General features: G+C 33.1%; 1 protein-coding gene across 2 annotated transcripts in view; it reads right to left on the bottom strand.

Annotated features, from left to right (window-relative positions):
* The window catches only part of LOC145735778 (dopamine D2-like receptor), a 73868-nt gene that overhangs the window by 7658 nt on the left and 41226 nt on the right, over positions 1 to 24984 (bottom strand). Inside the window, exons 2-5 of one of the 2 annotated variants that reach the window (XM_081989831.1) lie at positions 12994 to 13103; positions 8991 to 9243; positions 5011 to 5276; positions 4423 to 4464 (exon numbers count right to left, since the gene is read on the bottom strand). In XM_081989831.1, coding sequence (XP_081845957.1) covers positions 4423 to 4464; positions 5011 to 5276; positions 8991 to 9243; positions 12994 to 13103 — 671 coding nt within the window. The remainder of the gene's footprint in view (positions 1 to 4422; positions 4465 to 5010; positions 5277 to 8990; positions 9244 to 12993; positions 13104 to 24984) is intronic. The other variant, XM_081989832.1, reaches the window with a different exon arrangement.

Raw genomic sequence — 24984 nt, 5'->3', positions numbered from 1 at the left:
ACGTGACTGTTGTTGACAAGTTTCAACTTAACTTTACAGCGTTGCCAGCTGCGAATTTAAATGGTCACGTTCAGAAAACAAGTTTTTACAATTTCAGTTTTCCCAACTGTTTAAAAGTAATTTACAGACTTCTCAAGATTAAAAATGACATTTTCCTGGTCACGTGACTGTTACTGACAAGTTTCAACTTAACCTTACAGTGTTGCCAGCTGCGAATTTAAATTGTCACGTTCAGAAAACAAATTTTTACAATTTCAGTTTTCCCAACTGTTTAAAAGTAATTTACAGACTTGTCAAGGTTAAAAATGACATTTTCCTGGTCACGTGACTGTTACTGACAAGTTTCAACTTAACCTTACAGCGTTGCCAGCTGCAAATTTAAATTGTTTCCATCAGAAAACAAGTTTTTACAATTTCAGTTTTCCCAACTGTTTAAAAGTAATTTACAGACTTGTCAAGGTTAAAGATGACATTTTCCTGGTCACGTGACTGTTACTGACAAGCTTCAACTTAACTTTACAGCGTTGCCAGCTGCGAATTTATTTAAATTGTCACGATCAGAAAACTAGTTTTTACAATTTCAGTTTTCCCAACACTGTTTAAACGTAATTTACAAACTTCTCAAGATTATAAATGACATTTTCCTGGTCACGTGACTGTTACTGACAAGTTTCAACTTAACCTTACAGTGTTGCCAGCTGCGAATTTAAATTGTCACGTTCAGAAAACAATTTTTTACAATTTCAGTTTACCCAACACTGTTTAAAAGTAATTTACAGACTTGTCAAGGTTAAAGATGACATTTTCTTGTCACGTGACTGTTACTGACAAGCTTCAACTTAACTTTACAGCGTTGCCAGCTGCAAATTTAAATTGTCACGTTCAGAAAACAAGTTTTTACAATTTCAGTTTACCCAACTGTTTAAAAGTAATTTACAGATTAAATTGCCACGATCTGACAAAGCACCAGCTGAGTAAAAATAGCAAATAACATTTTTAAATCTCCAATTACTAAAATAGAAATACAAATTTTAATGAAAACAAAACGTCCGAAAAGGTTAAAAGTTGAAAACGTGCAGGAAAAAAGTTTCAAAGCATTTTTGTAATTTTTAATGAAAGTTTCAAAACTCCTAACCTTCATCGCGTTGACAGTATACTCAATTGTAGTTATTTTGATGTATTTTTAGTTTGTTCAGTCCAATTTGTTATAATGAATCAGATAATTTGCTACAAATTAAGTCACTTATTCGGTTTTCTCTAAAAATTTGATTGACAGATTATAAGAATATTGACATAAACTGTTTTAGTTGAACTTTGGCTCTCTCTTCAAACCAATAGGAATGATTGAACCAAAGGACTGGCTGTTGTTCGGTTAAACTAAACTACCAAGCTGTTTACACATAATTGGAAGGTATTGCAGCCGCAAGAACAAATAAGGGAAACGTCCAAATTTGCAATTATCTGGGGCAATCCTCACGGACACGTGCTCAAATTAAAATCATACCAGTCTAATCTCCTCTGGTTAAACCTGTGGAATGGTAGGATTTCCGTTGGAATATTTTGAGGTCGACTTCTCCCCATTCGAAACTATTAGAGAAATTCCCTTGAACGTACGCTTTGTTTATTTAGTAACCCGACTCATATTCCAAATAACAGTCGAACCTTTGGGGCTTTGTGGTCTAGCGCAGATCCGTAAAAGGTTTTTTTGCAATATGCTCAAATTTCTGAAGCGTGGAAGAGCTCAAATGGGTATTATAAATTAAACCGACTTAATATCGAACTTTAATTGCTTTTTAGTAATTTAGTATTTTCCTTCGTTTGCTCGCTAGACAAAGTCCATCATACTTTAAGTTTCAATTTAATTACCACTAAAATTTAATTCTAATGACAGTTAGGCGTGTAGTTTATCAAAAATCAAAATCAATACTGCACCACCGACATCAATCTAAAAGTAAAATAAAAACATGCGATATTTATATAACAAATTAATTTGAGCGGAAATTAATAAACTGTATTTGCATACAACCTAATTTATTTCAGGTAAAACATTTTGCTGACATTGTTATTGTAACGGTTTGATTGTTTTATTAACAATTTTTAGCTTTTTGCTATCCACCATATCGTATTTAATTGCTTGTGGCGTAAATTTGCGTATTTTTTAGTTCAAATCTGAGTTAAAACAACAAAATATTACTAATGACACTGTTCAGTCTGCCTGAGTTGAATTAAATCCTGTTATTTCATAACTTTACAAAAAAACTTTAACAATTATTTTATTTCATACTCAGTACTGCAATTTATTTAAATTATTAATACCTCAGGTAAATTAATAGTGTTGAAATAACCTACTAATTGCGCCTATACATACTGGATTTTACCATGCAGACTAAATTCAAATTGTAAATGATCCTTTTCGCAAAACTAAATTTCCAATTAAAACAAATTTGTGAGAAAACTAATTAATAACGACGAATGTAAATACTCGCTCGGTTTCCTATTCAAACACTTTTTTTTATTTACGGCTCTAAAAGGGTAATAGAAGAGTGGTAATTCCACATAAATTTTAATACTAATTTTGAATGTAGTATTCGTGTGCCAATCTCATAAGCCACGTCTAGTCTGCTTTACGTTTTAATTTGTAGCTCTTTTTATTTTAGGGTCTTAAGACTGTCTTGGAAATATCAAAAAACAAGGCAACTTACGAATATCTTTGCTATTAGAATTAAGGGAGTTAAAACAATGCATAACAAAACCGAAAACCGAATAATGAAAGGAGACGGAGAAAAAAAATTATAGTATATATAATTTTGAGTATTTTCAAGATATGAAACTTGTTTTGAATTCTGTTACATTTTATAGATTTTTAGTAAACAAGCAGCAAGTTATTCTGTTCTTTTTGGGGAGACAAGAGTGAGAAAAAGTTTTACTAAAAAATTATTTAAAACACTAGTTAAAACAGTATAACTACATTGATTTAAAAATTTGTACAATGTTGGTCCGTATATTTAGACAGGTTCTGGTGATTTTATTTTTGCAGATACAACAAAAATTGTTAATGAAAAAGGTACAGGGCTTCTCTTAAATTACCAGAAAATATTAATGAATAAAACAATAGAAAATACAAAATTGATACATTTTTAATGGAACACTTTATATTTTTTATAGAATCGTGTAAAAAAGTACACTTTTTTAATGATTTTTAGTTCAAAAAGTTTTTGTTTTTTGCACTAGTGCAATAAAGTATTTTTTGCGCTATGTTATCATTTTTTAATGATTTTTACTGCAAAATGTTTCTCTTTTTTGCATTATGCTATATTTGCTGTGCTTTTGCCATCAAAGAAGTCGATTTTATAAAAAATGCAACCCATGCAAAAAGTCCTTTTTTCACTTGTTGCATAAATAACTACATATTGATGAGTTGATAGTCTTTTTTTGTTCTGATTCTAAAAATGTATAATAAGTTGACATTTGGTTTAGCCGTTTTCGAATTATTGGCATTTAAAAGATGTGATTATTTTTTAGAATTACATTTTGGTGTGTCATAAATTAATGTCAGTGTACAGAGCAAATTTGACGTCACTATGACGTAGTTTAACAAAACAATCTATTGACAAACTGTCAAATTACGTCATGGTGACGTTCGGTCCTTTAATGACGGAGAATGTCAACTTTAACAGTTGGGAAAGCTGAAATTGTAACAGCACGTCACGTGATAATGAAAATTTAAATTCGCAGCAGGCAACACTGTAAAGTTAAGTTGCGGCTTGTCGACAACAGTCACGTGACCAGGAATGTCAAGAATGTCACATGAATCAACTGTCATTTTAAAACACAATAAAATGACAATCTATAAAAAGGCTAATAATTCGAAAAGGGCTAAATCAAATGTCAACTTATCATGTATTTTTGGATTCAGAAGAAAAATATCTATCAACTCATCAGAAAATGTCAAACTACGTCATAGTGAGGTTCGGTCCCTTAATGAGGGAAAATGTCAACTTTAACCTTAAAAAGTCTGTAATTTCCATTTAAACAGTTGGGAGAGCTGAAATTGTAACAACACGTCACGTGATAATGCAAAATTTAAATTTGCAGCAGGCAACACTGTAAAGTTTAATTGCGGCTTGTCGACAACAGTCACGTGACCAGAAATGTCAAGAATGTCACATGAACTGTGATTTTAAAACACAATAAAATGACAATCTATAAAAATGCTCGAAAACGGCTAAACCAAATGTTGACTTATGATGTATTTTTGGAATCAGAAGAAAAAGATCTGCCATCAGAAAATATACAGGGTGTTCCATTAAACATTTATCGACAACTCCTATAACTTTGTAATACCCGTTTTTTCTTATCTGCAAAATATAAATATACGGACTAACCGCGTATGTATGCTTTAAAGGGTTGCTAACAACTTACATTTTATTGTTGAGTTCTACCGAATCGTTATGGCGTACAATCCTGAAAGAAATATGGATTATAAATTTGGCTACAAAATAACAATGTTTAAGGAAATTTCGCGCGAGTAATCTCAAATTCATAATCATTATGACTGGGGAAAACATGAAAATGGGCAAAGGAAACTCTCCACTATTTTCCCTTGTTGATTTATCGATCATTAATCATTGAAAATATATTCGGTTACGAATTTTCCTACGTCTTACCAAATTAAATGGTCCTAATTTTATGGCTATTGTGAAATAAAGCGATTTATTTTGATAGTGATCGATGGCAATTTATAGAGCAGAAAGAACTGATTTGTTGCGTTTTTATCGTTCGAACACCGATATTCGGTTGAGTTGGATGCAAATTGCCTTGTTCGAACATATCAAAGTGATTGGAGACTGGATTATTGCATTTTCTATGATCCAAACGCCTTTGAGTTAAATTTCGACACAATGCTCGTTAGGTAATAAATTCCGATATTGCTTTGTACTCGGAATGTTTGACACCCAAACCATCTCTTTAGGCTCGGTTTCTCATTATACGACAAATAAACAAACTCACGCTGCTTCTTCCACAACGGTAGCTAAAATGAATTCGGTACTTCTGTCGTTGGATATGACTTGGCACTCGGCTTCTACAATATCATCGTCCTCGTCCCCTGACCCCGACCCTGTATTTGTAGCCTGTTCTTCGATGGGCGTGGGCCCCAAATGGGTTTCGGCCAATCGTTTTGTATTAGCCAAGTTCTCTATCACAGATCCGGCTTTTATTTCGCTGGGCAATGGTTTTCTTATCGCCCTCTGATGCATACTGCGTCTGGTCAAAACCTGAAAAATATGTGATATTTAAGAAAAGTTGAGAGAGAAACTGTTATCAGCACCGCAATACAATTATAATTTACTGTCCAGACTGAATCAAAATTAATAGTCTTTTTATTAGAATGGTAGAGAAATTGCTACTGAAAACTGGTCCCTGAGTTGAATATTGTCGATTTCTGAATAATATAACACGCGAAACGAACTTTTGAGCTCCCGACAGCCGTAAAATTGGATTGGTCTCTGCGCTTTTCAATCACAGTTTAAATTTTTGATCATCAATCAGCGGGAAAACTTTTCAAAAATTTACTAACTTTTATTCCGAAGAAGGACTTAAAAATTGCCTTTTTTACTGTAAAAATGTATATTCCAGTACACATGAGTGGAATTCATTCAAGTTGGAGTTTAAATAAAACACTCTGAGAAGTTCAGTTCAACTTTTTGGGGAAAAGAAATTTTGAATCATTAATCAAATGGCAAATGGTTTGAAAGTTCTTTTTCTGAAACCATTTTTGTTCGACAACAAACTTGACAAAGATTCCAAAACAACTCTTGGTTTAATTGAGCAGTTTATACACTCGGTCAATAACTCCAGCTTAATAGGAATATTAATTCCTATTCACCGTTATCAAACCAAACTGACACTGATTGCTGGATTCACTCACATTATTTTTGTGCACTGAACTGATTTGTGCACACGGTCCGATTATCATTGATATGTAATGCTCTAACACTCCCAAAAAGAGCTTTTTTTGGCGTCCAACATTACCATATTTAACGCAAAAGCAAAGCAATACAGTCGCTTTGAATTTTTCATTAACGACTTTACCGGAAATGTTTGTGGAATTTTAGTGATTTTACAATTTAAACGAAAACGATTTTCGTTTTGAGCACTCTCGTTTTGGTACACATTAAATATATCCGCCAATTTGGTGATTAAATTTAAATTTAATTGAATTTTCTTTCAAGTAAAATATATAGGAAATGAAATTAAATGAGAATTATTCACTTCAAAAAGTCAAAATATAATGGCAATATAATAATCGGTCAAAAAACGAGAATGGTAGTATATCAAAAATTAAAAAATAAACAATTTACATAAGGAAAACAAATCTCAGAAAACGTCTCGTTTAGAAAACAGGTAGAAAACTGTGTTAAACTTATACAGTCACGTGACTACTTTTAAAATAACTGTCATAAATCTTAGAAATGCATTTTACATCGAATACTAAAAGAAAGCTTTGCTAAACCCTGATTTTTGAGGCTTTTGACAGTTTTGACGTTAGTGACGTAATTCTAGAACACTTTTTAGCTAGACAGTAACGTGACAATTGTCAAAATAACTGTCATAAATCTCAGAAAGACGTTTCATATCAGACACTGCAAGAAAATGTTTGTTTTTGCAATTTGAGCACAGTTTGACAATTTTGACATTAGTTGTCTTGGGATTTTAGAGTACTGTTCAGCCAAACAATCACGTGACAATTGTCAAAATAACTGTCACAAATTTCAGAAACTTGAAAATTGTGTTAAATTACCAAAATTTGTCTTTAATTCTTGCAGATTATAGTAAAATTTTAGTAATTTTACTGACAGCTATTAGGTGGTTTTAGAAAATAATTTAGCTGGGCAGTCAGAGAAAAAATCGCTAATAAACATCACTTGGAGTAAGATAATGAAAAACACAAAATTTGGTACAGGCAGGGAGAAAAATGGTATTGAAAGAAAGGGTATTAGAGGTGTTCTTTAAGTACTTTTTGAAATTCAATATCTCGGTAACATGAGAGCCTAGAGAGGCCATTTTTAACTAATTTTGTCAAATTTTTTATGCTTTTTTGAATGCCGTTGGAACGAATTTCCTGCGAATTTTAATAAAAGAGCTACGATTTTTTAAAAAGAAAAAAAAAAAAATCAATTTTTGTTAAAAGTGCAATTTTAGCAAATTTTTATTTTGCTCCATAAGGGTTCCAATGAACAGCAAAGGGCATATTTATACCAAAAAACCTTAAATTAGGTGAAATAAGCACAGCAAGTCAAAGTTGGAACTGCTAGAAACCTGTTTGAACACCGTGTATATAAAAGAATCATAGTTTTGACTAAACTGCAGTATTAACTTAATATAGGCCAAAATTACAGTCTGATTTATTATTATTAGAATGCAGTGCTGTTAGCTTTTTAATTACACTAGGTAAATACATGAAATTTTAACTGAAATTAACTAGTTTCATTATTAAAATATCCCAGTTTAGTTAACAATAATTAAATTACCACCCAAAAAATTAAAGCCGAACAATCAACTTTGCCTATTATTATTAACGTGAATTGTGCTCATTAATGTTAAATTAATTGCTCTCGTCTAAAGAATGGTAGATTATTAATTTGGGCTATTCAGTTACTGGAAATTTTAATAGCTACAATTAGGGAAGGTTTGCAGTTTGGCCCTCCATTGAAAATTGCCAGCTTGTAAATTGCTTTGCAAAATTCCGTTGGTCGAAGGAATTTGCATAATAACATTGCTTCACATACGCATAAATTATTAAACTTTAAGTGAAATTTTGTCAGGTTTTTTGAATGTTCTGAATCAGAAGAGTTGATTGGGCGCTAAAACCGAAAAAATTCAAATTTTTTAAAGGTTCATGCTCGTGGAAATTCCGTTTCACTGACGCAATTTTACCTGCGAGAACGCAAAAGTAAAATAAGTCAACAATGAAAAAAAAAAACGTTTATTTTATGTATGTATACGTAATTCCATTCGGACGAGCGTCAATCCAGAGAAGCGAACGGAAGCAATTTTTAATTTGCACTCTTCCCCATCAATGGATTTTCAATTATAACTCTCCGACAATGTCGAATTTATTAACCAAATGATTCTTCATTTTTTGTTTGATTTTTCGAATGGTTTTCTGACCGAGTAGGGGGAAAATGGACATTTTAAAACCTCGTTAAATATGCAAACATGATTTGAAGGTATTTTCACACAGCAACAGAGTGGACTGAAAACAAAGACAATATTGAACCACACGGATAATTGTCAATTAACATCATTAATTATAATGTTACCCAACCTAAAATATACTTGGAAACACGTAAATTCAATGAGCATTAAATCAAACACTGTTTGATATTTTGTCCAGTAGGTACGTACAAATGTATGACTTGCAATGTGATTAACTTAAGATTAAGTTAACAAGAACTATAAAATTGATTCCTAAAGAAAAAGTATTGTTACCCAGCACCAACAGAATGTAAACCAGACTCATAGAATTGCTACTAGGTTAGGCCTGGTTTTCCACATCCTACGGTTAAATTAACTTGAACTATTTGGATATAATAAATATGGTGGTAAAAAGATAATTTCAAGGGATTAACAGTCAAAATTACTCTGTTCAATTTTGCTAAAGATATTTTAAGCTGAACTAGGTGATTTAGAAAAGGGATGTCAAAATTAATTTTCTTTTCTTAAATAATAATTATTCACAGAACTAACTGAATTTTTGTTATAAAACGAATCACAATGTTGTTTGCTTGATTATTGGAATTTTGTTTGCCAAACAAACAATCCAAATAGGGTTGGAAGTTTCAGTTACTGGCTAAACAAAAAAAAAAACAAAGCCCGTCAATTTCCAGTGACACTTTTCACTTAAGGTGTCTCCAAACTTGAATTCCATTAAAGAACAAAATCCATTTCTACTGTGTCAGATAAAAATGAAATCTTTTGCTACTTACCCCGAATATACTATAATACAGGAAGACCATGATTATACAGGGAATGTAAAACGAAGACAAACTAGAAAAAATTATAAAGTCACTATTGAAGAACACACACTGATCTGGTACCCTGTCTGGGGTATTGTTAAGGCCCAGCACTATTGGTGAACCAATGGCAGCCGATATCACCCACACTAACACTATAGTCAGCCATATTCGTCGATTGTTTTTGTGTTTGGCGTATTTGATTGGTTGTGTCACTGCTATATATCTGCAACAACAGAAAAAACAGGAATTAACACTAATACCCAAAAGTTTGATGTTTACTGCAAGTTTTCGACACATTTTTCTTATTCAGTGACAAGTTTATTTGGATCGAATACTTCGAGATACGAAAAGTTTGCTTTTGGACGGGCCCTACTCAGTCCATCTTGTTTTGAAAGTTTGGAAACTCGGGGATTTTCTAAGTAGTTTAAATACGGAGGGATTTTTGCTGTTTATACTCTCTTTTAATAAAAAAGTGACAATCATACATTCCCAAGTTATGCCAACTGGGCAAAACAACCCAAGTCATTGATTTGGTTTAATTGTATCTTGTTAACCGTTTTATTCAACATTATCGTTAGTAGCAAGAAGCAAACCATTTCGCGATAACCAGTTGCAGATCAATATGGTCGCATTAATATTACCCTTGGGAATTCAATGTCCCAATAAGCTTGTCATTGTGTTGTGCCAAGTATTGGAAACATATTTTGGAGGGCAAAATTAATCATTTTCCGTTACCCAAACTAGAGCTGACATGTACGTACAAATTTCCTTAAACGAAAATGCAATTTATTATCGCAGGGCAATATTTAAAAAGTTAACTGGAAACGGATGTTTACAGGCGGGAGCTCCTTATTACGTAATTTTCCTCTTCGTAGAGCGGTGCAAATTGGATAAAGTTTCGGAAAATGGATGCAATTAGGCCTGGTAAAATGGTTATTTTCTTTACAATAACACTAATTTAAATTTGAAATTGAATCCGCTGCTACTACCTTACATTATCTGTTTAGTTAACATCATATAACTTTCACAATGTTGAAATTACGTAAAATTCAATTAAATTTCTCTCTCCTTTTTCTTAAGATAGTTTTGCACCAAAGAGATAAATCAACAGTCTATTTTTGTTTATGTCGTCTGTAGTTTTGTTGACGTGAAATTCTTAAAAACAGGTCAATTGGAGAGAGACATCCAGCTGACTCGGTCATAAAAGCAAAACCGTTTACTGAAAATCTTCTCTCTTCCTCAAACTAAGCAACTGTTTCCACTACCTGTTAGGAGACTGGCAAACATATTCCCTTTTAATCTTTTTCTATCGCTTTTTCTCTCTCTTAACGGCACTTTCGGGTATTTGCTTCTTGTTAGGCAGGTTTTATTTTTAGAAACTCAGTTTAAAACATTTATTTAGTATAATATTGTGAACAAGATTTGAAAGATCATCGTTTAAACTAGTTTTAAAGAAACTCGTGTCAAACAAAATAAAATCCTCTCTACGACAAAAACATCAGACGATAAGTAACACAATTTCGTAAACTCCCTGAAAGTTTTGGCTAATGCAAGGTAATACCAGTTTAAGCATGAAGCTGCATTGTATTGATTTTACATAAAATCTCCCAAGATTATGTGCCATCAAGTTCGAGTTATTGGCGTTGGAGTTTTCGAATCATTGTGTGTCTCTTTTCGGCATATAAAAATCAGGATTTGTGATTTCTTTCAGTTTCATGTACAAAACTGTTGGGTGGTGGATGCGTTAAGTTACGTTAGCATAATTTGGGAGGATATGATACACGTTTATATGATTGTCACCTTTTTTTAAGATTCATAGTATTGTCGTAACTTTACATAAAATAACACAATGGAATCCACGTAACAATCAAACGGTCTTGGCACTAGACCGTGAAAACATAACCTGCACCTGCTGACGCGTTTTTCCCCAAGTTTCCCCAAATTAAATTGAAAGTTTTGCAATGATCCGAGCTTCGAATCAAGCCACTCCCGAGCGAACTATCTTCTGGTTCAACAAGTTTTAGCAGAATTGGATGTCTCCAGATTTAATGCAATAATATATGACATGAGCTATAAATAACTATCATATTTTGGGGAAATGTTGGGGAACATGAAGCACACAAACAGCTTTATTAGCCTAACATGTTCCGATGTTAATTCCGTTAAAGTTCAGGCATATTCTTAGGTGTTATACACACCTGAACCGTTTGTGGCTACATTGTTTAAGTTTCAATTACTATTGTACAGGAACAAAAGTTATATAATTTACCAAGTTTCTTCGTGTGGCCTTAGAAGTTAATTCTAGAAGGTAAACACAATTCTATTCTATTGAATTAACTGCTACTTTGACAAACTTTTCTAATAAACCCCTTCTCTTCTGGTCACAGTTCAACAAGTTTTGTTTGCTCTTTTTTGTGTGTTCAAGTAAAAATTAAAAAGTTTTTTGGATTATTTTTTATTTACTTTATTTAAATTTAACCATTTATTTAAATTACCAGTAAAGTAAATATTTTACTTTACAAGGAAAACTTGACCGGTAAATTACAAACAATGTGTTTCTGGCAGTTCAAATTTTGACATCGCTTTTTTCCCTGAGTGTACCAAATTTTGTAATGTTTTTTCAGGTTATTGGATAAGAAATTTAATGAGGATTCCAAAAATGCGCTTAAAACACTGATTTTGTCACTCTAAGTGGGTTTTACAGGCCATTTTGTTCCTGTAGTTTGTCTTTCAGACAGTTTATACTTTGACACCACTTTTCTCCAAGGCTTTACCTGATTTTGTAGTGTTTTTTATGTCATTAGATGGAAAATTTAATGAAGATTCCAAAAATGTGCTTACAAAAATGATTCGGTCACTCCAAGTGCGTTTTACACGCGATTTTGTCCCTGACTGTCCTTAACAGTATTCAATTTTGAAATTAAAATTTCAGTGATTTATAAATTTGTTGCTCCAAACAGTTTTTTCTAAAAAACTCGAAAACGGTGAAAGTTAGAAAAAAATTACAAGAGACCAAAAATGTTCCTAATCAACTCCTTAACCTAACACCGTCAGTTTGCAGGACCGTTTTTGCTTGCAGTATACAGGGTGTGCATGAAAAGTATGGTGGTTCACTATTTTTGTCACAATGAAGGCAAATTTTTAAGATAAAATTTTTTGCTTTACACCGCTGGAAAGAGGAGCCCAAGACGGTTAATTTGAGTGGTGTAACCTCCCTGAACTCCCAAAATTAACTGAGTTACAGAGTGTTCAAATTTCAGATCACAATTTCAACTGATTAACATATTTGTTGCACCAAAACAGTTTTTTCTAAATAACTCAAAAACGGTGAATGTTAAAAAAACATTGAAAGAGACCAAAAATGTTCCTAATCAACTCCTTAAGCCAACACCGTAAATTTGCAGGACCGTTTTTGCTTGCAGTATACAGGGTGTGCATGAAAATTATGGTGGTTCACTATTTTTGTCACCATGAAGGGAAATTTTTAAGATAAAATTTTTTGCTTTACACTACTGGAAAGAGGAACTCAAGACGGTTAATTTGAGTGGTCCAACCTCCTTGAACTCCCAAAAGCAACCGAGTTACAGGGTGTTCAAATTTCAGATCACAATTTCAACTGATTAACATATTTGTTGCACCAAAACAGTTTTTTCTAAATAACTTAAAAACGGTGAAAGTTACAAAAAAATTGCAAGAGACCAAAAATTTTCTTAATCAACTCCTTAACCCAACACCGTAAATTTGCAGGACCGTTTTTGCTTGCAGTATACAGGGTGTGCATGAAAATTATGGTGGTTCACTATTTTTGTCACCATGAAGGGAAATTTTTAAGATAAAATTTTTTGCTTTACACCACTGGAAAGAGGAACTCAAGACGGTTAATTTGAGTGGTGTAACCTCCCTGAACTCCCAAAATTAACTGAGTTACAGAGTGTTACAATTTCAACTGATTAACATATTTGTACCAACTTACCTATCTATGGAAATTGCTACTAAATTAAAAATCGAAGATGTTGAGCAAGTCACATCCATTGCGATGTAGAAGTCACACACTACAGGAGGTAACTCCCATTTTCCATTAACCTGAAATTAAAAATGTTCGTTTAAAGTTAAAGAAAATGATTGTAAATTAAATGAATTCCAGGAACACATATGTTTAAATAATCTGAATATACAGTGTTACAAAATTGAAAGAAATGAAGCAGGTAACAGATTCTAAATTTAGGTATGCAATTTGATTAAACAAATTGCGTATAATTCTTGTATTTGCGGTCTATACACACCTCATCACCAAACAAACTAAGGATGAATACCGCAATCCCAGTAGACAATTAACTTTATAAGTAATTAAATTTCGGTCCCAAAAGCTCCAGGATTTAAATAAATCTCCATTTTGATCTGCAACATCACTTGCCCGTTAAACCCCGAGTCTTAGAAGCTGTAAATAATTGAATTTAATTGACAAAATAATTTCCAATTTGATTACTTCTCGTCCGACCACGACCTTAAATAACATTAAAACAGAATTTAGTGGTATTATTTGATTTTCTTAACTGGTATTTACACAGTTGTGGAAGTTTTGCCGCATTTAAAGTTGTTTAATTTCTAGTTTAAATCTACACCTGCACTCGAACAATTATAACCGTAAAGTTAATTAGCATTTTCCGCAATTCAGGAAATAATACTTTGCAGTATAATTGTTTGGTTAATGTTGCTGACCGAACTATATGAAAATACATGGGAAACACAATTAGAGGCTTGAATAATAAGTACTGACAGGTCGGTTCATCCCTTAAGGGACGCAACACTTGAAATTTAGTCCTGTAATGGGTCTAATGGTATTCCATAAATCTATTTTTCACTTATTCTCCATTCAAAATGCAAATGTATGTAAATCAACCGAAATATTATTCTGAGGGATAATTTCCACATGTTCACCTTTAAGGGGGATTTTCAATAAATTCCTAGCCACTATTTTTTCTTAAATAAACCAAAACTGAGTAAACGGTTTGAGAATCTGCATTTCATTACCGGAGCTTTCAACGGAGAAAAATTACCATAATTGCTATTTTTAATCCATTACAAATCTTAGTCCGTCCCTCATCGTCGTCATTATTACGGATTTAATGCAAATTAAAGCGATGGATGTTATTTAAAGAATATTTTATTCTCGGCGACCCACTCCGGGCTCTTTTAATTACGATTTGCATAAAACGAAGCGAATTCAAATTTTCAACGACTAATTACGATTCAGTATCGTGCTGTCAGTATGTTTTTCTTCTGATTTTCACTGGAAAAAACCATGTTTTTTCACTTTTACACAATAAACAATTCAGTGTGCCTTTGCGAAAGCAGATATAAATTAGACTTACTTATATCATTCGCCCATATTGCTTGCCTTTAGTCTTTGTTTTGCCCGAAGTGGATTCCTCTGCTGAGAGCCGGCTTAATTAGTTTCTCAGGAAATATACGTGATGTTGAACGGATATGGGTCTTAAGGTCGAAGTCCAATTAGTTTGAGATACTCTTTTTAGATAATGGAACTGTTTGAATGTTTGGTTTAAAATGTTGTTGCACTACATACATAAAATAGAATCTCTGATGTTCGGTTGTTCAAATTTGCGCAGCAACAACTAATTTCAGCGTACGTGCCCTAACCGAATTTCTACGGATTATTGCAAACACGAAAATAAAACCTTTCATCTTTAGACAAGGAACTGAGCTAATTTGAGAGGGCGTCGAAAAGCGCCCTTTTAAAAAAAAAATCTCATGGCAACTGGGTAGCAAATTAACAAGTTCTTTGAGATCGTTTTGGCCCGGCTTCGAAATACTCTCAAAAAGGGATCAAACTGTCGAGATTCTCAGGCCAAAACAAAAGAAAGAAAAAAATCAACCATTTTTTGACGCCCTTTCTGCACTTTTGTCTTTTTTATGTTGTCCTGAGGATTAACTTTGTAGCATTAATGGCAAAGTAAAGTTAAGGGGAGTTTAACTTTGTCACAACGAGCACAACAGGTTGGGGTTACTCTTAAAAAAATTAATTATTATTGTATTAGACTAGTTTAAGTGCATTTAAAGTATTTCATAATTGGTATGTGTATGATTGTCATTTTTTTGCTCTACAACTTGACACATTTTGTTCTCTTAACTGATATTTAGCAGCCCAGTATCACTAAATAAGGGTCCCAATCCCTTAAGTAACATTTAGCTGACTTTGAGTGCCTTCTAAGGAAAGATCCACTTTCAGTGATAACCTTGTTTACTCTCGAGTTTTAATTGGACTTGTCTGATATATAATCAACAACTGGGGAATGTTAGGTTGAGATAAGAGAAAAATGTTTTATACAAGGTGGTTCAGTTTTAAATGTAAATAATTCACCATTTGATAGTTCATCAAAAGTGACATGCATTATGTAATTTTCCTGAAAAATGCTTCCTAAGGAAGATACAGTGCTCCAAATTTCGTTTTATAGTGTAAAACTGTGACTAGTGAGAGTCCAAATTTGTACTGAATAGTCTATAAACTTGCTATTTACTGCTCGGAATAGTCTTATAATTCGTTTTTTCAGACTGCCATCCTGGTCCAGTGTCTGAAACTGGATTTTAAGAACTAAAAACAGTCCGGAAATCAATATTGTATTGTGCATGAAAGAAATTTTTTACTGCTACAAATAATCTAAAAGTTGACTTTTAAGGCTAGAACCGACTTTACTAGGACTAAAGAGAGTCCAAAATACTTTAATTGCTGTACAACTCAATTTTCTGGACTAAAACAAGTCTAGAAGGACTATTTCATTTCTAAAAATTAGTTCTATCGTAGCATTTGGTACCAACATTTTTTACTTTTACTACTGAAGAAACTTGACTTTTAGAAATAGTCTTAAATTCGATTTTTCAGTCTTAAGCACTACAAACAGTCTGAATTGAATATGACCTATGAATGTAGAAGTCAATTTAATAGTAAAGAAGCTTGAAATGACATTTTTAAGACTATGGACAGTGTATGAAATGGCTTTTAGGACTGATAAGTCAAAAACTTTGTAGAGATAGTCTTGAAACTCGATTTTTCAAGCTGAAAGTAGTTTTGAAGCTCTAAAAATAGTCCAGAATTCTAAGAAAATGAAAAGCAAAGAAAAAAGCACTATAAGTTAGTTTTGAAAACAATTTTCGTAACTCTAATGTTAATGTCCTGTATCTAAGACAATTTTCAAGACTAAAATACTAAAATTTGTCTTCAAATTATAAAAACTTGCTTAAAATGCAAATTTTAAGCTTCTGATGTCTAATGTCTCTGAAGGTTTAAATGTATGAATTTGTAGTAAAAAATTCTAGAAAAAGTAGTTTTTTATGTCTACAAGTCAATTTTCAATATTAAAGTCTCTCGATTTGCATGAAAACTGGTTACAAACACAATTTTTAAGCTTCTAAAATCAATTATTATCTGTTTAATCAATTTTCAGAACTAAAGTTTTTCAGTTTATCTGGAAATTATGAAAACTGGCTACAATGAAATTTTTTAAGCTTCTTAAGTGAATTTTCCATGACCAAGACAATTTTTAAGTTGGGTTAGGTTAGTTTTGAGTCTTTGAACGTAATAACTGAATTGTCTTGTAAACGAAGTTTTAAATCAGAATTTTATAAGTGATAATTTCTTTTTTATAGTAAACAATAAAATTAAAAAAACTGTAATTTTTGAAAAAGACGTAGAAAATAAGGCAAAAACATGAAAACCATCTTCCTGTACTACTGGGGAATTTTGGCAAACGTCATTAATAATGAGTATTAATTTCATAAGTGCTTGTTCCAAATTTGATCAAAATTACTCAGTCAGTCATAATTCATGTCAATTTTTTGATGGGTTATCGAATGGTGAATTATTGACATAAAAAACTGGACCACCCTGTATAATTTTATTAGTGGAGGGTTAATTTTGGTTGCTTCAGGTGTTTACCTGATTTACATTAAAAGCGAGTAGTACTCATAGAAGCATTTTTTGAGACTAAAGTGCTTCTGCTAATGGATGTGGTTTTCAGGATGTATTTGAAGGTGTGTGTTTACGTAAATGTGTGTTTTAACTTCCAAACTTTAAATGGTAAATAATTACCAAAAGTTTGTTGATTTTTCAAAAGTAAAATTTATAAGAGAACTTTCTAAAAATGTCTAATTAACGTCCAAGTGATTTAGCGTTCGTTCCCGAAACTTTCACTAAGGTTAATTAGATTGCCTTCCCAAATTCTTGTTTATGTCATACATCATTGTTTTTTTAAACAGAATTAGCTAAAAAGTAAACAATATGTTTTAAACGGAGTAGAAAGTTGAACAAGAAGACAAATAGAGCCTCGATGGAAATTTCAGCTTTGTACAGAGTCATTTAGCTGGAATAAAAGCAAACTACAATGAACATCCGGAGCAAGTATCGACGATGTCCCGTGTAAACAGGGCATTTTAAAGTGGCGAAAACGTTTCCGAGAACAAACAAATAGGGCTTTGTACTGACATAAACAGACCGAATTGGTTATTGATTGTTGTGAACTGCGGCTGGGCGTTTTTAATTTAGAAAATAGACTTTTCCACTATCGCGTATTGCTGTCGTTTTTCGGTGTCCAAAAATTGAATTGTAAACTTTTATTCTTCTAAAACGAAATAAATTATTTCAACAAAAACCTAGTCTCAGTACAAAATACGGAAATGCACAAATTGGTCCCAGTTTCACGACAAAGAGCGTGTTTTTAATACAATATTAGATACGTGTGAAACATAACACAGACTGTCTTTGTATTTTAACACCCTGCTGAAACCGGTAGTTTAATTTGTTATGTAATAATAGATAGCAGAAAAGGAATTAACCTTGAAATTTTGTTGGGAGACGCTTATCAAACATTTTCCAATTAATGCAATTTTCCTTTATTGCACTGAGAGCTAATTAGAATTTAACTTTTAGCCAATTTCCTGGCATTAAGAGTGGAACTGTTTAATTCTAGAACGCAATAAGACGCGATTTGCAGTTGAAAGTTCTTGGAAAATATAATTGGTTACGTTGCCCGTTTGATTACTAAACGAACTTGAAATCCTCTTATTTTCAATACGTATGTCAAAGTTCAAAAACTGAAAATCTGCTTGCCAGTAAAATCACTTTACATTCTTGCGTAAGCGCCCCAGGAGGTTCTTCACTTAAACTATTAAATCAATACAAAGGGAAATCACTCCCCCCACACAAAGTTACTCCAACTGAAAATCAAAGGACTAGAAATTACTAAATTGAACAAAGGATGAACTTACCGGATTTACTTTACAATATCTGATGTAAAGGATGAGAAGCCATTATATTAAAGTCAGATAAATGTCTCTGATAACTTCGATTACCCTCGGGCTTCGATTGTTGACGATCGCTTTGTGCCATCTAATAAGAAATTTCGGACAATAAGCCAGCCAATACAGCTCATAATAGAGCCATGGTCCGAGGAAACATTGTTCCGTAAAAATGGATTTTGTACGGGGTCTGGTTAAACGAAGTTAAAAGGAAAACTCCGCTTCAAAACTGAATTACCTATTACAATGTTCGCTATAATTTGAAACTGAATTTTTTGGTACATATTACATGTAAAAAATACTTGTTATGTACGTTTCAGGTACGGAAAGTGGTAGTGAAGTTTAAGTAACTAGTGAAAAAATAGAGAGTAGAAAAGAAACTTCCATTTTTGCTTTACAGCTTTTTTAGTTGCTCGAATGTTCCTTCATATAGAAAATCAGTGACTTTTTATAAAGTGCGTTTTTTTTAACGCGCAACATAGGATTTCACGTGTTAAATTTTTAAGCCCATGTTAGACCATATTATTTTGGAACTACAAGTATAAAACTTGACGGGTGGCTATTTCGTACCCTGAAGCTTACGTAAATTTACCAATTCGGCCTAAAAAGTGTTAAAAAACTTGCAAAAAATCATCTTTTTTCGAAAAGGTTTTATCGTTTCATACTCCCTGTATGCATTGTTGTTCTTTGTTGTTTTTGATACTGGCAGGGCAGGTAGCAGGTAAAATTTGGCGTAGAAAGTAAAACAGGGTGATCATTAACTTTATATCAAGAAAGTTAAGAACAAAAGAAGTATTTTTATAGGTGAATTGTTCAAATTGACCTCCGTTTGAAGCCAAACAGTATATTCCAAACAATCATAAAATGCCCTTTTGACGTTTAAAAGATGTCGGGTCGTGATGCAGTCAAAATAAGTAACTTCACCTGCTACCTGCCCTGCCAGTATCAAAAACAACAAGGAACAACAATGCATACAGGGAGTATGAAAGGATAAAATCTTTTCGAAAAAAATGATTTTTTTCCAGTTTTAAATCACTTTTTAGACCAAATTGGTAGACTTACTTAAGCTTCAGGGTACTAAAGACACACCCGTCAAGTTTTATACTTGTAGTTCCAAAATAACATGGTCTAACATGGGCTTAAAAATTTAACACGTAAAATCCTATGTTGCGCGTTAAAAAAAACGCACTGTATTGAAAATGCTCGTACCAACTATTATAAGATGTGTAGATTATACAGGGTGAGTTTAAACGGCCAAATCTGTACCAGATGCCTCAAAAATTGGATTTTAAGCAGAAATTTGTAATAAAGTTGTGTCCAAAAATGCGTTGTTACCGAGATACAGGGTGATAAAAGTTTCAGATTTTTTAAAGGTTTTATTACATAACTTCATTCATTTTTGACATAGCAAGATTAATTAATTTCATTTACAGTGGAAACCATTCATTGTAACTTTTTCATACAATTTTTTATGCATCTCTTATGGGAAATTTCATGCACAGTGTCTAAATTTTAATAAAGGTTACAATGGAGAAAAAAGAAAAAATAATTAACCAAAAATGATTAAAAAAATTTAAATTAACGGTACATAACACACATTTTAGGGAAAAGTTTCCCCTTAAATACTATAACCCCAGGTCTGCTTTCCCCTTTTACAGAATGACAGCATGATTTTGTAATTTTGTATTAGGTAAGCTTCCTTTGGTTTTTAGTATAATTTTTTAACATGTTCTAGCTCCTGATGATGAGATGCTTCTGCGCTCAAAACATGTTGTGGCAGTTTTTAGAAAAGCTTAAGAGTGTTACCCCTGTATTTAAATAATACGTTTGTATCTTAAATTGCAAGTTAATAAACGGAGCAAAATCGATTTTTTGCAAGACAAACAAAATGGATTGGTTTGTTATTGTAATCCAACAAATTATTGGAAAAAACGTAAAACTAGGATTGCGTGTTTATGAGCATTAAAAGGTTTTAGAAAAGCAAACAAAAGAAGTGAGTTCTCATGTTTATGCAACCAGATTTGATAATTCACTTTGACATGCTAACTTAGCGTACTAATGGCCACTCGGGCAAGCTCAAAAACTAGAAAGTACACGTTTGCTTTAAGAAGTCGATTCAGGGATGCAAATAAGTGGATAATGATCTACTTCAGGCACAGCAGCTTGCCGACGAATGTCTCAAGTCCCTGATGCTGTTTACTTGGTCGTAATTAACAATTCAGATTATGCAATTGTTTGCTGCTGGCAAACAGTGGAATTGGAATGAGTAGGATTTATTAAAACTCCCTCAGTTATGACGTGTATTTCAATTCGATCCTCAAGGGTCGAATGCCATTCGGGAGGGATGAATAATGGGGCCTCCTTTATCCTGTCCACATTAAAACTGGGGGTAACAAACAACTGGAATGACCTGTGTTATCGTCTCTCCCATTTCTTTCGGGTACAATCGCTGACAGGTTTGGATTTGGGGCACAGCCACTATTAGATTTATGTTTTATCTGCTTCTTCAACTTAATCCAAGTCTATATTTCAGCGCAATTTTTATTACTATTTAGTAAACCGTAAATCCCGCTCAAATGTGTTTTTAAGCTAATCCACTAACGTCACATTTTGCTGACAAGAGGACCGGATTAAACACGCAGAAATCCCTAAATAAACATATTTGCGTTCTAGTCATGTTATCTTTATCAAATATACGGCTAAAACGTTGTATTTTTTTCGCTTCGATGTCGTTATCCCCTTTATTTTGTGTTCACTTGCATATTTATGGATTTTCAACGTTTCCAAACCTAAATATATGTACTGGCATATCGAGATAACGCTTGCATGTTTAAAAAAGAGCCTAAAAACATATCAGAGTTAAAAAATTATATCAAACCAAAGATTGGATTATTTTCCAGGATATTTCCGGCTAAGGGACGCTATAAATAAATACCCTTTCTTGTATGAATGTGTGTCCGCAGGGTATTGAAAGACTCCAGTCGACCTCGGACATATAAAGAAAAATTCCTGAGATCCCACGTAATTAGAGAGGATTAGACGGCAAAATGAGAGGAAAAATCAAGTTGTTTTTCTTTTCAAAAAAAAGAACCAAATTTGTTCTCTATTGTACTATCATTAAGTGAAAAAAGGATTCGGAGATCTTGAAAAGAGGCTCTGCAGGACTCTAGTTTGCCCATAATTCTTATGGCTTTTTTTTGTAACACCTTTTGCCAGTCTGTCGAATTTCCCCAGAATAATAGGCCATATGATAGTTTGGACTGGAAAAGACCCATGTATGCTGTGCAGGACTTCTATTAGAGTGGTGTGTGAAATTCTGCAGAGGAGAAATATGGTCGAAGAGAGGCTTTTTGTCAATTGGGTGATGTGGTGTTTCCAGGTCAACCTACTGTCAAGGATTACTCCTAAAAATTTGAAGGACTTACCTTCATCTAGGAGAATATGGCAGTTTCTGTTTTTTCGAGGTTGAGGCAAAGATTGATGTCAGTAAAATAGGTGTTTAGTTTCCTAAGAGTGGCGGCAGCTACCACGTGGAGCTGAAGGATGGTCAAGAAGGGTTGTGTCATCTGCATATTGAACCGATGTCAGATTTGAGAGATGGGAAGGTAGTTCATTTACATACAAGATGAATAATAGGGGTCCGAGTCATCACATCATGATATCATCAACTTATCAATATTATTATACCTTTGGATAACATTTTTTATTGACTATGTACTGTAAGTCATTTAGAATGCATTTTATCACTATTTTTGAAAAACAAATGAATCAAACCTTATTTCACTTATTTTTTGAGTTATATTAATTTTTCCAGTTTGAAGCAACTGCAAAATTATTAACAATCCCTGTAACTTTTACGTTGCATTACACGTTTATAAACTAGTATCATCAATCTTTGGCATCCATGATTAAATTTCAATTTAAAAACCATTCAATCATCACGTGGCCCCAAAAAACAAGGCGTGTACATCGAAAAGCAATTTGATGGTACCTGAAAAGTAAATTTACAAGCATTCGAAAAATCCAGTTTGGGTTTTTTAATTGTGAAAAATTAATGGATTGTTCAGAACTATTCAGTGTAGACAAACAAAGGCAACAACCGGTTTAATTATAATCTCGATAGACAGTTGGATAATTGGATCTAAATTAACAGACCACTGCGTTTTTTCTTCTCGTTTAATCTCTCTTAATTAAAGGGGATTTTCTTTTCATGTTTAACTTAAACCTTGTCAGTGTTCCCCTCAAAAAATATGTACAACTCAAACTGATCAGGTAAGCTCTAATTTTAAATAAACTAATTTAGGATTATCCTAATCCGAATACTTTCTACATAAAAGCTTTTTTTGAATCCTCATCATCAAAAAGGCCCCAACAAAGGAATTTGCTGTAAGGAACAGGCCCTTTAATTTGAGGCGGCATGAAATGAGCGGAAACCCTTCCATGTACTTCAAAAGTGCACTTTAATTTAATCGGTATTTGTGTTCAAGCATTAAAGGCATCACCAAGAGAGTGTTTCAGTTTTCTTCCAGTTTACTTGCACAAAATTAGACATTTTTGTCAGCGAACGAAGAAGGAAATTCTGCCGGAAAAAATAAGCTTAATTTAAAGGCAATTACAAATTAAAAGGGGCCCGAACTCGTGCTACCGAAATTAAAGAAAGAAAATAATCTCGGGTTCTATGCCTGCCTAATGAAACAAAAACGACCGAAGGTTGATTTAATTTTTTTTTTAGGTCTTTGTTCGGAGAGGGGATTAATATACACACTGCAAAATTAGGTTTTTTTTTCTTCCCCTCCGATAAGAACAAGTTTTAATGAGAGTCTTATGTTCGGTAATTGTTTTTTTAAAATTTAAATAATAATGTTTTGTGTGTGACAAGTGCTATTATTACAATTAAGGGTTATCCCCTAGCGTTTTCAGAATGGTTTTAGAGGCTTCTGAAAAGTTTTAAAACATCTTGGATGTTCAGGACACTTTTAGAGTTTTTTGGTAGTTTTCAGTGGTATTTAGAGGCCTCTGGGGTTGCCAAAATGGTTCTAGAGACCTCTGGCAATTTTAAAAGAATTCTAGAAGATTTAAAACACTTGCAGAGGGGTAATTTAAAAAAATATATTTGAAGGTTTAGGGCACTTTAGGTCTCTGGTAGTTATTTGGAGATTTTCAGAGATATTTAGAGGCCTCTAGCGTTGCCAGATTGGTTTAAGATTCTTCTGAAAAGTTTTAAAGCTTCTTGGGACGTTTAAAACACTTTTACAGGCCTTTGGTAGTTTCCAGTAGTATTTAGAGGCCCTCTGGGGTAGCCAGAACGAACCTAGAAGCTTCTGGCAATTTTAAAAAAGTCCTGGAAAGCTTAGAACACTTGCAAAAGCTTCTGTTAATTAAAATAAAAATATTTTTGAAGGTTTAGGACACTTGTAGAGGTCCCTGATAGTTTTTAGGAGGCTTTCAGTAGTATTTAGCGGCGTCTAGCGTTGCCAGAATGGTTTTAGAGGCTTTTTGGAAAGTTTTGAAACATCTTGGGATGTTTAGGACACTTTTAGAGGTCTTTGATAGTTTTCAAGAGGTTTTTAGTAGTATTTAGAGGCCTCTGGGGTAGTCAGAATGGATTTAGAGACCTAGAGCAATTTTAAAGGAATTCTAGAAAATTTAGAACACTTGCAGAGACTTCTGGTAATTTTCAGAAAAAATATTTGAAGGTTTAGGACACTTATAGAGGTCTCTGGTAGTTTTTTGGACGTTTTCAGAGATATTTAGATCTAGCGTTGCCAGAATGATTATAGAGGCTTTTGAAAAGTTCTAAAACATCTTGGGATGTTTAGGAGACTTTTAGAAGTCTTTGACAGTTTTCAGGCGGTTTTCTGTTGTATTTAACACAGACATTTCACAAACATTTCAGGCAACTGTAAAAGTTGAATTTACTCCTTTACCAAGTTTTAAGTTTAGTTCCAAAAAAAGTTGTATATTTCGAAAACGGCTAGTTACGAACATTTTTTAGGTTACTAAAAATGTTCAGACTTGAGGGGGTGTACCCCCTCTTAAAACGGGGTAAACGACGTCCCAACTGGTTGAGCGTTAATTACAAATTTAAGTATTTTTCTTTTTTGAACATGCTGTATCTGTTCAATTGTGTTCCGGTTAGCACGAGGTGAAAGAGCACTTTAAGACAAACATTTGGTACTTTTCACTGAAATACCAAATTTTCAAGTTTTTAGACTACAATGGAGTGTAATCTTTTTAGTATTAGAGCGATAAGGGCGAGGAGTTCTGAAATTTGTATATTACAAACATTATGATTTTATGTTTAAAACACTACAAAAATTAGTTAACATAATAACTCTAATCTCCATCAAGTGAGCTAAATTCAACTGTTTCCTCTTTTTTGGTAATTTCTAACTTGGTCTTTAGCGTGAAACAAAAGAAAGTCAATTACACATTTGCTTTGGACTCGTTTGAGCGGTAGGAAAATTTTCCCGGAAAAACATTAACAGCCCTAAAAGGGCCCTTTTACAATTTGGTTCGTCCTGCAAAACCGCCAAGTTCACATCCCATTACCGCAGTATTCCTAACAACTGGCGCGTCCTAATTAGTAAAGCTTTGCCTGCACGGACACGTCCAATAGAATTGCGGTTCGCATGTGACATTCTGCTATAATAGC

The sequence above is a fragment of the Ips typographus genome, linkage group LG11 (genome assembly GCF_016097725.1).
Source record: "Ips typographus isolate SLU linkage group LG11, UJ_Ityp_2.0, whole genome shotgun sequence".
Classification (NCBI taxonomy): domain Eukaryota; kingdom Metazoa; phylum Arthropoda; class Insecta; order Coleoptera; family Curculionidae; genus Ips; species Ips typographus.
This window is presented reverse-complemented; position numbering and strand designations above follow the sequence as displayed.